The following is an 18,950-nucleotide window of genomic DNA, read 5'->3' on the forward strand; positions in this document are numbered from 1 at the left end:
CTTACATAAAACATGCTTATGTATAACATGCCATGTTATTAAATTTAAAAAAAAATGTGTACAGTCCACATTTTGGATTGTTCACTCTCTTTAGCCTCAATTTTATTTATTTACTAATAAAAAAATGACATTTATTTATTGAGTCAGATCAATAATATGGTTGCAACATAAATTTTTACAAAAATAAACTTAAAAAAACAGTTGCCATCTAAAAAAAGATTATGTAGCTAAGAGCTGCAGCGATTTTAAAATCTCTGATATTTCTAAAAACTTCTGGCATATGCGCACCATAACGCATCAACTGTGCCTAATTAAAGGTTTTTAAAATTTTTGGGCTCTAATAGGTTGGGCGGGGGCAGACCTTTAGCCACACACTGTCCTACAAAAATTCCTTGATACGTCGCTTGGCAGTATATTTATTTTTGCTTTATTCATTTATTATTAAAAAGTGCACAGCTTTGGAGCTCTTCAAACCAAATCGCACTTATGCATGTTTGCACTTATGCTTGCACTTAACACTTATATTATTTTGCAACTACTTCGCCCTTACAAAAGATTCACATTTATACTAGATTAGATTTATGCGGATTCACAGATATGAAAATCGCACTTATTGAATGGAAATTCTATAGAATTCTTGTATTATATGACTCCTTCTGCTTGGTATTTTAGTCTTAATGGCGATCAAATGGATTAGACTATTTGATTACATAAAATCATGAACGCAGAGTCTATCAGATAGTGGAGGAGGGGGAACAGGAGGGGAATTTTAGTGGCTTTAATTTCACAGAATTTAGGAGTCCCATTTAAAATTTAATGATTTTTTTAAGTATGCCTGTAAAAAGGAAGGGCCTTTGATATATATATATATATATATATATATATATATATATATATATATATATATATATATATATATATATATATATATATATATATATATATATATATATATATATATATATATATATATATATATATATATATATAGGGCCGGCGCGAGTAGGTGTCACGTGTGTGTGTGTGTGTGGGGGGGGGGGGGGTCCATTACAGCTTTTGCTGACTGAAAATGAAAATAAATAATGTCCTTGTTTTTTAGAATTTGCCGATTGCCTTATCGACACTTGTCGACTGACTGTCTATATTTACAGACTAACTTGTCTGAAAGGTCTGCATTTGCCGACTGACTTGACAAAAATGGTTAAATTCGCCAACTAAATGAGCGAATAAATCATTGATAGAGGGGTGTCACACCCCTTCCCCCCACCCCACCCCAATTGCGCAGGGCTTATTATTATTCCTAATTTTATAATACCATTATGATATTATAAAATTAGGAATAATTTTTTTATTAAAATATCCTTAAATAAGAATGAAGTTCTTGAAATAAGAATGATGTTCCTAAAATAAGAATCAAGTTCTTAAAACAAGAATCAAATTCTTAAAATAAGAACAAAAATTCTTAAAATAAGAACAAAAATTCTTGACCTAGAATCTAGGATTTTGCTGTCTATATATATATATATATATATATATATATATATATATATATATATATATATATATATATATATATATATATATATATATATATATATATATATATATATATATATATATATATATATATATATATATATATGTATATATATATATATATATATATATATATATATATATATATATATATATATATATATATATATGTATATATATATATATATATATATATATATATATATATATATATATATATGTATATATATATATATATATATATATATATATATATATATATATACATATACTTAAACAGCAATTAGAGTAATTAAGGTTATGAAGATTGTGTGGTATCTTTGAAGCACTTTTTTAAATTTTATAAAGTTTACTCCATATATTACCATTTCCCATTGAACACAACTTTGGAAGATCAAAATTTTTGGACTAGCTCTTGTCTCTATTTTCAAACTTTCACAGCAATGCAAAGTGGGCCAGAATTTTTTTCTGTGGCCAAAAGTCCCAAAAAAGTCAAATCTTCTAAATTTTTTATTTATTTTATTATTAAAACATAGGTGCTTTACTCGACTAAAAAATGTATCCATTTAATTACTAGAGATGAAGGCAAGCTTGCTAGAACCATTCATAATGGCTTTAAAATTCTCAAATTTTCACAAATTTTTTTTTTCAAAAATACTTATCCTCAAAATCTACATAACTTTTTTCAATTAAAAAAGCTTTGGACTATTTTTATTTTAAATAAACATATTAACTTAGTGCTAATAAAAAGTATATGTTTTAGTTATATATTTGTATTTAATTTATTCATAATATGTCTTAGAATTGTTAGTATTTTAAAGGTGTTTTTCTATATTTCCTCATCTTCCTTTTCCTAAATGCCACTCGAAGATTTTTTGATTTTCTGATTTTTGCATTTACTAAACCGCAGTTATTGTTTTAAAAAAACCCAGCTGGGACCATATATTCTTTATGATATATCTTTTAGTTCAAAATCAACGAGTTTTTTTTCTTTTATAAAAAGACCAGTTTAAAGTTAAGATATTTGTTTAAGGAATATAGTTTTTTTTTTTTTTAAATTTTATTTAACACATCAAACCGTTATTGTTTAAATAAACTTTTTGTTATTATTTTAATGTTTTCAAAAAAAGAAAAAGAAAAGAAAATCATCTCACTATAAATATATAAAAATCAAATATTTAATCATTCGATTCCAACCAAATGTTGCTCTCTTGAAATTGGAATTAATGATATTTAGGAAGTATAAAGGTTGCTTAATACTATTAAACAAAATCAGCTGCGACTAGCTATAATTTAAACTTAAAATCGATTTTAAAAATTCAAGATTTAAAAAAAATTTAATTCTTACTTTACAATGCCGTGTGACGTGAAAAAGTTTATTTGTCTGGAAATTTGAAGTTTTTATGGTGCTATATGATTATATGAAGACAAATTAGTTGATAATTGCAGCGATTTGATTAAAAAATTGTAACGTTAAAAACTTAAAAAAGCCTTAAGCATAAAAAAATTAACATAGACACTATAAGAAAATAGAATTTAGACACTTGCATATACTGTAAATGTTAAAAAATAGTTAAACTATTAGTCACTAGCATCCTACATATAGACTTTTAGTGAACTACACTAACTATATTTTATATTATTAATATTAAATAAATATTTAAAACTGAGAATTTATTTTTTATAGCTCAAGGTTAAAAGTTTATTCCTATTTTACAAATAAGTGCACATAGTAATTTCGTTCAAATCAAAAGGTAAAAATAATACAAATAAAATTTTAATCAGTAAATTCAAAGTCAGCATAGTAATAAAATGGCAAATCAGCGTTTTCATTTTCAGATGATTCGATAATGTCATCGTGCTTATTAAAATTTCTTATTTCATTTGTGTTTATTGGTTTTAGTTCCTTATTTCTATCATCAAAATCATCATCCTAATCCAACTCATTATATTCTTCATCCGCATATATATCATCATTAGCATCATTTGTATTTTCCTTTTCAGTTACTTGAAAAAGAAGATCAATTGGGTCTCCTTTTAGGTTCATTTTTTTATGTTTACATTTTGATCTTGCATAGTTTAGAGATGAAAGAATTGGGTCACTCGAAAGCATTAAATAATTGAATTGGTCCGTCATTAAGCTTTTCGATCAAATTTACGAGTGTGTTGTAAGCGAATATTTTTATTATCTTTATTCCGAGCTTCAATTGCTTCTTCAGAGTACATTCCAATTGGTAGCATAAATCTAGGTATTGTCAGACTACTATGAATGAGTAGTTTGTGTACTGAAGCTGGCATGTAAAACCATGAGTACCCTCCAACAAAAATATTTGCTGTTTCCAAACAATATGTTTCATATTTGGCTATGTTAATTTTTTTATTTAAATTAATGACTAATAGTATAATGTATAACCTGTAGATTAAATCTTTCTTGACTCCTGTTATTCGTGAAAACTCTGTATGCAGATGAAAAACGGGACAAGCAGTATTGCCATCATTTGTTGTCCCAGATCTGCCTTGAAGAGGCATGTCAACAATAAGACCTATTTTTGCAAACTCACGCTGAACAAACTTTTTTTTTACAGCTGCTAATTTTATATTTTCAGGTCCACGTATTTGCCACTCTTTAATTCAAGTCTTTAACTTATATATAGAATACACTTGAAACATCGAATCCATGCATGTAATGATGATAACCCAAGCTTTAAACTTTGCGAATCCATTGAACGGATCAGAGTTTTATTTAAGTTGTTTATTGATCTTGGAGTACATTTGAAAATATTACAAATTTGAGCCGATTTGTTATCACAAATTGCATTAACTGTTTTTCCATCAATCATTGTAAGCTTATGATCAAAGCTTACTTCAATTACAAGCTTCTTTTCAGCCTCTGGCTCCATTATTTTTACATCAATAATCATTGTACTCTCCTCAATCAGCAATATACTGAATTCTTTATGGGTGGCAGAATCGCGTTGAAGAAGGCACTTGGTTTTCCCAAATTGTCATAACACCATATGATAACTTGAGTGGCACTAGGTTAGTGAAAATTTTTTGTTGATACTGCTTTTGGCTACTTGCACCGTCGAAACTCCATTTGCAATAAAAAGTCATTCCTATACAGGATTCAAGATAATCAAGTTGAGATATTTTATTTTTAATGGTAGTTAGTAGCAGCATTTGATGAACTGTATGGTGTAACAATTCTTTCAGTGGAGCTTTGCTTCCCATTCCATTTTCAGCTATATAAATACCATCCGGATAACACTTTTTTTTTCGTTGCAAATGTTGATATATGTACGATATATATTTGCATTACACTTAATTGAGTTAATTTGCATAACTTGATATTGCGTCTTCGATAAATTCATAGCTGTCATTAATACTAATTCCTCTAGTGGCGCATTTGGTACAATTTGCTTGTTTTTGTCCTGAATAAAACATTTTATTTCATTTGCCGAATTTGTATTTGATAAACATTTATTTAATACGTACAGCAAACTATATCGCTTTTTCTTTTTTAACCCCATTTCTGCTGCTTATAAGATTTTATCATGGTCGTGATTTACTAACAATATGGATGCGTGCTGACATTTACTTCAGTAGGATATATCTTCGTATTTCTGACATGGTCTCCCAAATGACTTTAAATCGACGGTTTGTGATGATTGTTCACTAGGTTGCTGAATAATTGAAGGCAAAATTGTATTATTAGGCTAAAATGACTCGCCACTTAAAAATTTGCTCTTATTTCGAAAATATTTTATGCTAAGTTTTGATCGGCGTTTGCATACAAATTTGAGAAGAGCTTTTTTAAAACGAAAAAAATCATCATTTAAATTAATGGATACGTTTAATTTGTTTTTGAGCATACTATTATACTGATCTACGATTGGTCTTGATGTAAGTTGTGATGAAATAGTGTCTTTAATTTTTTCAAATACTTCAAGTTGAGTTATGTTATTAAACATTTTTATAAGATAACTTGATTATTTATAAGATAAGAGTTTTAATAATGCTACTTCAAAAGAAAATTTAAATATCTATAATATAGTGTAAATTTATACAAATTATTAAACAAATATCTTAACTTAAAACTGGTCTTTTTATAAAAGCAAAAAACTTGTCGATTTTGAACTAAAAAATATATTATAAAGAATACATTGCAGCTGGGTTTTTTTTAAACAATAACTGCGGTTTAGTAAATGCAAAAATCAGAAAATCAAACAATCTTCGAGTGGCATTTAGGAAAAGGAAGATGAGGAAATATAGAAAAACACCTTTAAAATACTAACAATACATATACTTTTTATTAGCACTAAGTTAATATGTTTATTTAAAATAAAAATAGTCCAAAGCTTTTTTAATTGAAAGAAGTTATGTAGATTTTGAGGATAAGTACTTTTAAAAAAAAAATTTGTGAAAATTTGAGAATTTTAAAGCCATTATGAATGGTTCTAGCTTGCCTTCATCTCTAGTAATTAAATGGATACATTTTTGAGTCGAGTAAAGCACCTATGTTTCAATAATAAAATAAAAAAAAAGTTTAGAAGACTTGACTTTTTTGGGACTTTTGGCCACGGAAAAAAAATTCTGGCCCACTGTGTAATGACTCAAAATTAATTCACCCACATGTCTACAACAAGCAAACCAGAAAAGGACACGATCTAATCCTTTCTAGAGTCACACATGCAGGGGTTTTCTTTCTTAAAATGTATATCATTACAGTGTAGTTGTATGATCTTCATTGAGATATTTTTTATTTAATTCATTAAACCTACCTGTATTTGATGAAGTTGAATTGAAAACCATGCCAATAACATTTTCTTTATGATTCCATTCTCTAACAAGTATTTAGCTGCTTTTGCTATGCTATGCTTTTCCTTTGGAATCAAGAGTGTTCATAATTTTTCCATCCCAATGCACCAGCATTTTTGACTATGGTATCCAATTTTCTTTGATCTTCAAACTTATTTCATGTACAATGGCAGTTCTATACCGGTGGACTGTCCTCACATTAAGACATAGTTTGTAAGGGTCACCCCTGCATACTGCTACAAAGGAGTAAACGATGGCACTAAGTTGGGTTGATGAGATGTTGTTACGGATACAACATAAAACGAAATCTGGGTTTTTTAATATGTCATGAGGAACAAAGTTATCTATGCACATTTAACTGTTCTTCTGTGTTTCCTATTCTGTGCTTTGGTGCTAACTTCTTTAATATTCTCATTATCACAAAAACTTCTCTCTGGTTCAAGATTTTATCATTTCAAAAGTATGTTTATTGGCTTTCTTATAGTTTACATTGCCTATAGCTTTAGGTAAAGCTTGAAAACTACAAAATACAATAGCGATATCAATATATAATATATATATTTTTTAAAAAATCAATATGTATATATTTCTGAAAGGAGTTGTTACAATTCAAAGTCTTTTATAAAGAGCAATATACTATATATTGATGACATTAATATATAATAATAGATTTTTTTTCTGTCCTTAATTAAGGTACTTTTACTTTCAATAACAAAAATTTTACAAAAAATCCACATAATTCATACCATATTATTATAGATAAATTTTATAATTAAAAATACACATAACTAGTGATCAACCGAAACAGGAAAAAGGCGAAACCAAAATTTTGGGTACTCAAATTTGGTTTCGAAACCGAAATTGCGGCAAATATTTTACCAAAACCGATACCAAAATTTTGGCTCGTCAAAATTTATTTTATTAGAAAAATTTATTTAAAATGCAATTTTACATTTTTTGTTTTTTTTACTCATATTATGTTAAAATTAATTACACATGTATCCCAAATTGAGGTTTAATATATAAGTCGGCGGTATAAGTTAATAGCAAAATTTAACAACTGGCAGATTTTCTCTACAAAACAAGATTTTTTTGAGGTATTTTGTGAAAATTCTAAAAAATATTTAGTGAAAATTCTAAAAAATAACTGTTTTTCTAAATTAGTTAAATATCGGTTTTCGGTATGTTTTTTAACCGAAATTTCAGTTTTTACCGGATTTATAAAAAGTACCAAAACCAAAATTTTCGTATCGGTTCAAATTGAAATTTTGGCCGAAACCGATACCGAAACAGAATATCGATCAATCACTACACATAACACATAATCTAGTAAATTTTAAAAAAGACCTGGTGCAACAAAAAGCAGTTAAAAAAAAAAAGACTTATTTTAGCAATAAAATAATTTGACCCACAATCCCGACATAATGAGTAAAAATGATAAAAAAAAAAGCGAAAACATTCTAAAATCAGAGCTACCACAAAAATTCCACAATTTTCATGAAATTTCAAAGGGATGCTTTTTAGACCAATATGCAATACTTAAATTATATATATATATATATATATATATATATATATATATATATATATATATATATATATATATATATATATATACACATATATATATATGTATGTATATTCATATGATAAGTTATTAAAGTGCTTTAAGAAACCTAATGACCATTAGGTTTCATAATATAATCACAAAAATTGTGACAATTAAATAACAACGACAAAAATTTAAAAATGCTGTCAATGTCAAAATTACCATGCAACAGCCAACATGCAATTTTGGTGAATCAAAACTTCAAATACGAACAAGAGTTCAACAACACTAAAAATTTTTGGTTCAAGGCAAGTTAAACCAGTAGAAAATAAATAAAACAAAAACAGTTAAAGTAAACTAAAAAACTTGATAGAAAAGTCTGTGAAGCCTTGGAGATACAAAAACATCAATGTTCTCCAATGTAGTATAAATTTAGACAATGGACAATATGTTAAACAAAATTTTCAAATAAATTATTTACTATTGAGAAAATTCGTATTATCTGATGTTTTAAAGTTGTTTATATATATATACATACATATATACATATATATATATATATATATATATATAATATATATATATATATATATATATATATATATATATATATATATATATATATATATATATATATATATATATATATATACACCGTAGTGTGCAAAAGTTTAGAAATGCCAACTTTTTTTAGTTTTTAATGCATAGGCAAAATTAAAGGCCAAAATATTGGTGAAGTTTAATAACTCATTTTAAGATATTTTAAAAACAGTGATAAAAAAAAAAAGTGAACTATAAATAATTTATAATTCAATTACTTAGTGATATTTTAAAAGCAAGGGAAAGGCTAAGGATGTTTTAAATGAAATAAAGAAATTAATTATAAAAGCTGTTGGGGGAAAAAATGACTTACAGAGAGATTTTTGCACTTGGCTAAGTTTCTAAACCAAGAATAAGTCACATTACAAAAAGATTTCATCAGAACTATTTAAAGCAAGCCTTGCTCTAAAAAAACTAAAGTTACAACTGAAAAGGCTGATAGATTATAAATAATATATTCCAAGAATGATTTTTGCTGGGCTGGTGTTTAACATATTTTAAATATGCATCACTTTCATAACACAAACTGTTTCATGGCACAAACTGGCACAAATATATATATATATATATATATATATATATATATATATATATATATATATATATATATATATATATATATATATATATTGATTTTCAACTTAATTATAAGAAACATATTTCAAACATTATTCATGCAGCTAAAACTAGAGTATATCTTATTTAAAAATGTCTCCTGATCCGAGTATCTTAGTAAGAGTCTTCACTAAATATTTCAGGTCAATATTAGATTATTGCCTCCCCAGTTTGGTTGCCATTTCAAATTGAACTAATAAAAGCTAAATTATATTTCTCAGATATTTCTTTTTCGATCTTTTTAAAATGTTTTATTTTTTCTTTATGTTACTTTTTTTGTTAATTCCTCTGTTTATAATCTTTATGTAGCTGCAGTGCATTTTATTCTTTATTCCTTTTCTAGCTGGGGTGCATCCTTTTTTGGAGCTGGGGTGCATTCCTTAATCATTTTGTAGCCGGGGTGTATTCTTTATTTTTTTTTTTTGTAGCTGAGGTGCATTCTTTATTCCTTTTCTAGCCGGGTGCATTCTTTAATCATTTTTTAGTGAAATTGGATTGATGCAAATTTAATAAAAAACATTTTATAATGTTTTTAATTTTGTAATCATAAAATTATTTTTGATTTTTTTTTAAAGACTTGATTATCAAGATTATAAGTCTCTGCATACAAAAAAAAAATATATCCAAATGAAGCACAAAAAGAGAGAGAAAAAAATGAAACACATTGACAATGGAAGAAAAGGAATACAGACACTTTTTCAATTGTATTTAAAAAAAAGAAAAGTGAAAATTGCATGTCATAAACAGTATTTTGAAAATGAGATGGTAGCTTGATAGTAAAATAAAATTTGAGTTTATAAAAATATGATTTACTTTAATATTATTTTATATATAATAATATTATATACAATATTTTTTATATATAATATTTTTTATATATAATATTATACATAATATTATTTTACCAATTAATTGAAAAATTTGACATTAGATTCCTGCCAACAGAGTTTTCTCAATCAGAAATAAATAATTTTATTACCTGAGATCATATTGGTTTTTCTTTGGTATTGCCTAAAGGTGGCAATAACCAAAATTTTCCAGAAGATATACTGAAGTTTTTAGAACAACATCTGCTCTGAGTAGCTCAAATAAACTTAATAGATTAGTTAGAATTGTTTTCTAACTGGGACTCGAAAGAAATTTCTAAAAGTCATAAAAATTGTTAATATATTAAAAGTTACAAAATATTCCTCCTTTTTTCTTCTTCCTTTTTTGATTTGTTTGTAAGTTCTTGAGAAAATTTTCTTGTAAAGTGTTCTTGAAACTTTTTAACAACTATTTTTGTTTTCCTGTGCTTCTTCAGATAAGAACCTAAACCGGCTTTTCTATTACAACCTGGTGTGAATGAAAAATCATCTTGTGAACTCCAGCAGGATACCATTTAAAGTCTTAAACCTATCTTTGCAATATACTTTAAGTTTATCTGGGTTGATTGGGTGCTTACACACAAAGTTTAAAGTAAAGTCTTTTAGTAAAACATTCAAAATGAGCTTCTAAATGCTTCCTTTGCTGCATTTCTATTGTTACCAGAGCTTTTACATCTTAAAACAACAGCAACAATTCCAAGTTTTTTTTTTCTTCTTTCAAATAATATTTTCCTCATTATATAATAAATTCAGAATGATTTTATTCTGGTCTTCTCTGTCCAACATGTAAAAGACATTCCAAAGTACCAATCTAGAGTGTGGATTCCCAGATCCAAAGACATCTGGTTAGATTATTTCTAAATTATTTTTTTTTTAGATTTAATCTGCAAACATTGCAAACATGATTCGAATTTTTAAGAGTAATCATTTTTAGCTTTCACAGTAATTGTAAGCAGGGTATAATATGAAACTTTTATCTAAGGCTCTTTGACAAGTAGTTTGGTTTATCAAAGGCTTGTTGAAAAACAGTTATTTAAATAAGAAGAGCTCAAAAATTTTTTTGCAACATTCCTACTTTCTCTCCATGGATATAACTCAATAATGATCTATAACTGCATTGTAATTACTATATGTATTTTAAATATATAGTAATAACCCTATATATTATAACTACATAGTAGTTACCCTATGTATTGTAACTACCTATAACTATCCAAACTAAAATATAAAATACATTTTAACCATTATCTAAAACCAATAAAACTAATCACCATTTATATTTAAATAACAACACCTATTTAACTATCTGTGATTCACCACACTAACCATCTCTGATCCATCTAATGAGCATATATGATCCATCACACTAAACATCTATGATCCGTCACACTAAACATCTATGATGGATTATACTAACCATCTATGATCCATCAAACAAATCAACTATGATCCATCAAACTAATCAACTATGATCCGTTACACTAACCAACTATGATCGATCACACTAACCATCTATGATCGATCACACTAACCAACTATGATCCATCAAACTAACTGTTTTTGATCCATTACACTAACCATCTATGATCCATCACACTAACCATCTATGATTCATCACGCTAACCATCTATGATCCATCACACTAACCAACTATGATCCATCAAACTAACCAACTTTGATCCATCAAACTAACCATCTATGATTGATCACACTAACCATCTATGATCCATCAAACTAATTATCTATGATCCAATGCTTTTTACTTTTAGAAAAAAAACTTGCATCTCGGAGTTCTATGGTAAACCTAGTAGGTATCTGTTCCTTGAAGAATATTTAAGATATGTTTCTGAGAAGGAGTTGTACTACACGGATAATACACAATATAAAACTGCATTCAATAAGACTTTGATGTATTGTTCAAAAGATCAGTTGAATGGGAATTGTCAAACTATACTTCTTGAAAAGCAAAATGTACTGAAAGTTAATGATATAGTGTCATTATTTGTTCCTAGTAAGTTTGATTTTAGTTATTTATTTTTTAATTTATTTATTTACTATTCCTATTATCTATATTTTTACTCAAGTTAAAATAAATTTTTTAGTGCCTAAGATTATAATTTTATTCCTTCCCCCCTCCCTCCTATATAAACATGATAATTTCTTTTGTTTAAATAAAACATATTTTTTTAAAGCTAAAATTAAAGTTACTCCTTTTAAAGAAACTCTTTTTAGAGATACAGGTTAGAATTATTTTATCTTTATATATAATTCACTTATTGCATTGTTTTCCATTGTAGAAAATTTTTATCATAAATTTAGTTAATTAATGATTATTTTAACAAATGATGGTTATTTGAATGTTATTTATTATATAGTTTACAATTTTAACAAATGAAAGTATCGTATTATAACTTTATTTAGCAAGATTTACCCCTTTTTTACCTCTCCAATTATCGTCCTTTACCCTTTTATACCACTCCAAATATACCTCTTTATTACCCCTCTAATTATTGTCCAATCAGTCTTCTTTCTGTTATTAGCAAAGTCTTTGAGTCTTTGATAAACAAATTTCTCACTTGATCTTGAGTCAAATAACTTTGCGGTAGTGGTGTAGTGGTAGTGCGCTCGCTTCATAAGCGAAAGGTTCCGAGTTCGATCCCCACCACGTCCCTGGTAGTACCGCGCTCAACTTGTTTCTCCGCGCAGCGGCCTTGTTCGTCAAGGTTCGTGTTTCGGAGTTATAGAGTTGAGAGAGGGTTATAACCACAATTAAGTAGCCTCCTCATCTGTAGTGGCCTTTTGGCCTTGGGGAGGTGAAATAAAAAAAAAAAAAAAAAAAAAAAAAAAAAAAAAAACTTGCTGTCAGACAATATGATTTTTGATCCTCTCGCTCTATGGCTGACTTGCACACTGCTATGACTGAGATGTCACTGATGTTGTGACTGATTTTATTGTACATTAGACGGAGGTGGAGAGGCTAGGGCTATTGCTCTTGACATATCTAAGGCTTTTGACAAAGTTTGGCATGCTGGTCTTCTCCATAAGCTTGTTTCATATGGTGTATCTGGGAAAGTTTTTGAGATTATCAAATTGTTTCTTTCTAACCGCTTTATTAACTTCATCCTCGAAGGTCATCACTCTTCTTTATTTCCAGTAACTTCTGGGGTACCTTCAAGGTTCTATCCTTGGTCCTATTTTGTTTCTTATTTACATTAATGATCTTACCGACAACCTTACATCTAAAGTTTTTTATTTCTTTTTTATTTCTAAACATTTTTGCTGATGACTTAACTTTACACTCCTGTCTTAACAAAAAGTCTTCTCTTTTCAATTACTTAGAACAGGCAGCCGATCTTGAATCTGATCTCACTTCTGTAACAGATTGGGGCTCACAGTGGCTTTTAAATTTTAACTCCAACAAAACTCGGTTATTTAGTGCAAACAACTATCACAGCACTGTCAACATTCCTATATTAATGATTGGCAACCCTCTCACTGAGTTCTCTTCTTTATGTTTTCTTGGATTATTATTTACTACTGACCTTTCATAAAAACCATATATACAATTGATTGCTAAATTAGCATCTGCTAAGGTTGCTACTCTTTATCATGCTTACCATTTTCTCTATCCTGATTCCATTCTCTAATCCTGATTCCATTCCACCTCTACAAATCTTTTATTCGTCCCTGTGTGGAATACTATTGTCATATTTAGGCTGGTTCTTCTAATGATGCTCTAAAGAGCATCATTAGAAAAAACACGTTATAAGTATAGTTGGACCTGCTCTATCTGCTAAGCTTGAGCCTCTTTCTCATTGTCGTAAAGCATCTCTTTCACTTTTCTACAAATACTATTATGGTCACAATGGTCACTAAAAAAAAGAATAGAGTTATAGAGCAAAGAAACGATTGACAGAAGACTTAAAAAGTTGAAGGTTGTATGAGTCAGGAAAACATGAGGTTCCAAAGGGTTGAAGCTTCCTTCCTTTGAGGAAGGAGCCATCATCTCTAGTTCCATCATCTAAAAATCGATCTCTTTTGACTCGTCATTTAGCAGTTTCATTCTTTTACTGTATCTGTCCCTGCATGCTCCAAAAAAATTTATTTGTCTAGTTTTTTTCCCCGCACTTCAACCCTTTGGAACTCACTCTCGTCTCATGTTTTCCTGACTCGTACAACCTTCAACTTTTTAAGGCTTCTGTCAACCGTTTTTTTACTCTATAACTCTATTCTTTTTTTCTAGTAACTCCCAACTTGATAGTGGTTGCTTTCAGCTCTTTTGGGAGTGAATCAGAATAAAAAATAAAAAAATAAAAAAAGAGGGATGATGGGTAAAATGTTCTTACCATTAATGTTAAAAGAATAAAGATAAAAATATGAGCAAAATTTATAAAAACAATTGTATTGAGTGAATTTTCATTTACCATTATTTGTTATATAGTCATCTATAATTAATTATTTATAATTAATTAAAGAATCTTTATTAGGTTTATTAGATCATTATAAGTTCTGTTAAATCATTAGTTCCATTAGGTTAAATAAAAATAAACAAGAACAAAAATAAAACAAAAAATGTTTACAAAAACTGTAATAAAATGCTGACTAAAATTAATAATAATAATAAAAAGTAATAAAATTTTTTATAACTTAAAAAATTGATGTGGTATCCGCATTGTTCTCTAATTATTAAAAACATAAAAAAGTTACATACAAATGATCTTGGAAGTAACTTTCCTTCTGTTAAACCTTACTTTATGTAAAATTCACCACTCACATGCTATTTGTGAAACTAGTTTAAATTAGGCTGTTTCATTTTTCGATCTTAATATTGATGGATTATATTTTTTGATTTGAAAAGACTCCAGTTGTTACATACTTGGCCTGAACATGTTTTTAGGTATTAGTTCATCTATTTGTTATGAAATCTGGTTTGAATCTTCTGGATACTTTTTTATGTGTTTTTGTTTAGCACCTTTTCAATCACTTTCTTGTTATTATTTATCGTTCTCCTTCTTCCTAAAACTACTTCCTTATCTTAATCAATTTGATCATACCTAGTGTATGATCAAATTGGTTAAGCTAAGCTTTAGGTAAGCTAAGCTCTTTTACTTTTTCAGCCAATAATATTGTTATTGGTTACATTAATGCTCATTGCACTGAATGATGGCGCTTATTCTGTTGACCCTGCTGGCTCCAAAGCTCAAAGTTTTTATCTTTCTCAATATCTTACTCAGAAAGTTTATTTTGTGATTTAAATTCCAGACAACCCTAATCTTACCTTTACTCTTTAATTTGTGTCTATTCTCTGACCTTAGTGCTCAGTTTTTTCCTTGTTCTCCATTAGGTAGTTCATAGTACTCATTAGATTCATCTTACCATTGTACTTCTTACTACTTTTTTTTAAGTTGGATGAGATTTAATCTCTCTCTCTCTCTCCCCATTTTCTATTTTGTAAAGATGCAATTTCTAATCATAATCATTTTTTCTAATAGAATGACTCTTTAGAGATCTTTTTATTATTGCAAGGAATCCAAAATGTCTGATGCTAAAGTCCACTCTCAGATTGCTAAATGTTCTTTTTCTCATAATCCATCTCAGAAGGTTCAAAAGACTTTTAGAAATTCTTTAACAATGTCATTGACAAAGAATAATCTAACATTATGTGTCTTTTTACATGGATCTGATCTTATTATCCATCCCAAAGATAATAATAAATAGAGCTTTTTTGATAAAAAGAACTTTTCCTCTAATTCATCTCTTGAATTTGAGGAAAAGACTCTTTCTGTCATCCCAAAAAATAGGTTAGTTCACTGTTAGACAACCAAACCATTCCTGCTTCTGTTGCTAAAGTTGTTTCTTGCTATATCTTCTACTGGTCTGAACAACATTGCTGTCATAGTCTTAAAAAAAATCTAGAACTATCTTCTTTACTCTCTAACTGGATTTTGTACTTATTAATCATTCTGGCAGTCTTCTCCATAAGCTTCCTTCGTTAAGGTGTGTCTGAAAAAGTTTTTAAGTTTATTGAACCTTCCTGTACTTACTGTAGTATTAAAGTTGTCAATGGATGACGCTCTTCTTCATATCCAGTAATTTCTGGGTACCACAAGGTTTCATCCTTGATCCCGTGTTGTTTCTCTTCTATATTTTTATGATCTTTTTAAATACTAAATTTGCTTTATTTGCTGTTGATACAACTATATATTTCAGTCTTGACATAAAATCATCACTTTTTTATCACTTAGGGCAGGAAGGTGGAAGGCTGGGCATGAAGTGGCTAGTGAATTTTAGAAAATCTCAATTGTTTATTGTTTATGTTTTGCAGTATTATTGATATTCTTATATTAATCAATGGTTATTGAGTTCTCTACTTTATGTCTTCTTGGATTATCCTTCACTACTGGCCTCTCATGGAAATCATATATAAAAAAGAATTGCATCTAATAAGGTTGATGCTCCTGATTTGATTTACTATTACTTTTGGGCTGGTTATTCTAATGATGTTCTTTCTCTTTAAGACAAGATCATATAAGTTACTTAATTGAAAATATAAGGGTTTTTTAAGTGTACTTTATAACTTCTTAGAAATTTGATTTAATTTATTTCTTAAATGTAATTTTCTAACATTCTTTAGTTATTTTTGCATCACATAGTATGTGACACATTTATTTTAAGTGATTATATTCTTACAGGTAAAAAAGAAAAAATGAGTTACATAAGCAAGAAAAAGAAACATTACCAACTTGAATATTTTACACAACCTATAATGAATTCAAAATATTAAACTCAATTTTTACCACAAAACTTATCACAATTTTAATGTTGTGTAAATAAAATTCAGAAACATTGTCTATAAAACTAATAAAAATTTTCTGATAAAAACCCTCCTTATTGTAGTAACTCATGGTTTTATATTTAAAAAGAAGTTTAATTTTTAGAGATTTATTTGACTTAAGTTAATTTATTAACTTGATTTATTTACTTAAGTTTAATAAATTTTTTTTTCAATCAAAATTTTTATATTAAATAGCAAAGTTCTTTAGAAGTTTTCAATAGTGCATCCAGTACTGGTAGTACCTATACTGGAATACCGGTATTACCAGGCTTCATTAAGTACCAAAATACCGGTATTGTGTTGGCTCAAGACCGGTATTAAAAAATATAAGTGCAGGGATTTTGCACGATCGCTTTTTTCACATAAAACACAAAATGTAATATTTAAAACTTCTAGGCGCAATAAACAATGCTCATTCAGGTTGTAATGAGAATATAAAATAACGTTTGCTCAAAAGTTTGGGAAGGAGGAAACAATAAGTTGTTAAATTGATTTTTTATGAAAATTTATTGATAAAAATTTTTAGCTAAAGATAAAACTTATTTAATTTTAAAGGTAAAATTCTTTCTTCCTTCTATTAACAAAGCAGGGTATTTCCATTTCTGCGCATGTTTTTTGATTTTTCTTTGTTTTTACAATTAGAAGTCAAGACTTATGAATATGAATAATATTAGAATCTTCTTAAAGAACAACTCTAACAAAAATATTTTTCTCATATTTTGGGTTACTTGAATATTTAAATATATATATTATTATCATTTTACTTTGCGTGCATGTGTTAATGATGTAATAGTTTGAAAAATGTACAAGATTTTTCTAAACGTTTACTTTACAGCCAGAAATAATTGATGACTGCCATTTCTCATCGAAAATATATTAAATTTGAGTTGTAGATATATAATATTTCACTTAAAATACTCACAAGCAATTTATTTTCATAAAAATAACTACATGAAATCGATAAATTTTCTTGTGTGCGTAACTTCCGTGCGTGACTATACATGAACTAAATTTAAACAATTGCTGTGACTTTAATAATTTGATAGTAGTAACCCTGTAACTTTCTGGAAATTTTTATATTTAAAGTAATATTAAAAAAAAAGTTTACTATTGGAACTTATACTTTACAAAGAATTAAAGTTTATTTGTCTGGTAACTAGAACAAGCTTTTTTCTGTTCCTTGCGTGATTCAAAAATTGGGGAATTCACTTGTTATAACGTTTTTTGGTTTTCTTTAAAAATTAGGGAAATCCTTGGTTAATACTTATCTTTTACTTTTTTAATAGTCTTCAAATTAAAAGTCAAGGTTAATAAAAAAGTTAATAACAAACAATATATATATATATATTTTTAATATAAAAAAATAACAGTTTCTGAAATCAGTAATCTAGGTCAAATATTGTTTTTATTGATAGGTTTTATCAGTTTCTTACATTTATGGCTTGTTATGGCCTTGTTATTGCAATTATGGCTTGTTACCTTTTATTATTAAATTTTATTATTGAAAACTTTTTGATAAAAATTCTTTTTTTTTTTTGTGTTCTTTAAAATAGTGTTACTACAAAATTCATTAGAATTTCTTTTTTTCTAATTTTTTTATTTTATTTTAAGTATTTTTTCCTGAAATTTATGGACCAACTGTGATTGGAAAGGTGAACTCGGGAATTAGCCATTTAAAGATTGAAAAAACAGATATTCATGCATCTGAACTCATTCGCATTTGTCTTGAACCTAATATGAACCAAGTAATAACAATTGCAAAATTATTTGGTTTGGTTTCTTTTAAATAAGTTTTGTTTATTTTAAAATATTTTATTATTTTTATGAGTGTTAGATAAAATATTATTTATGTAACATTATACAATATATAGTTATATATATATATATATATATATATATATATATATATATATATATATATATATATATATATATATATATGTATATGTATATGTATATATATATATATATATATATATATATATATGTATACATATATATATATATATATATATATATATATATACATATGCATATATATATATATATATATTGTATAATGTTACATCTCAATAATAATATTATTGAGATGTAACATTATACAATATGGTTTGGTTATAATTGTCCGTTG

The 18,950-nt window shown here is 27.3% G+C and overlaps 1 protein-coding gene across 2 annotated transcripts in view; it reads left to right on the forward strand.

The window, feature by feature from the left end:
- Nucleotides 1-18,950, forward strand: part of LOC136075301 (uncharacterized) — a 68,281-nt gene that overhangs the window by 37,816 nt on the left and 11,515 nt on the right. Inside the window, exons 6-8 of one of the 2 annotated variants that reach the window (XR_010635820.1) lie at nucleotides 11,754-11,995; nucleotides 12,177-12,224; nucleotides 18,431-18,564. Coding sequence is in view for 1 of the 2 variants with exons in the window: in XM_065787963.1 (XP_065644035.1) it covers nucleotides 11,754-11,995; nucleotides 12,177-12,224 (290 nt within the window). In the remaining variant the exon portion in view is untranslated. The remainder of the gene's footprint in view (nucleotides 1-11,753; nucleotides 11,996-12,176; nucleotides 12,225-18,430; nucleotides 18,565-18,950) is intronic. The other variant, XM_065787963.1, reaches the window with a different exon arrangement.

The sequence above is a fragment of the Hydra vulgaris genome, chromosome 01 (assembly GCF_038396675.1).
Source record: "Hydra vulgaris chromosome 01, alternate assembly HydraT2T_AEP".
Classification (NCBI taxonomy): Eukaryota; Metazoa; Cnidaria; class Hydrozoa; order Anthoathecata; family Hydridae; genus Hydra; species Hydra vulgaris.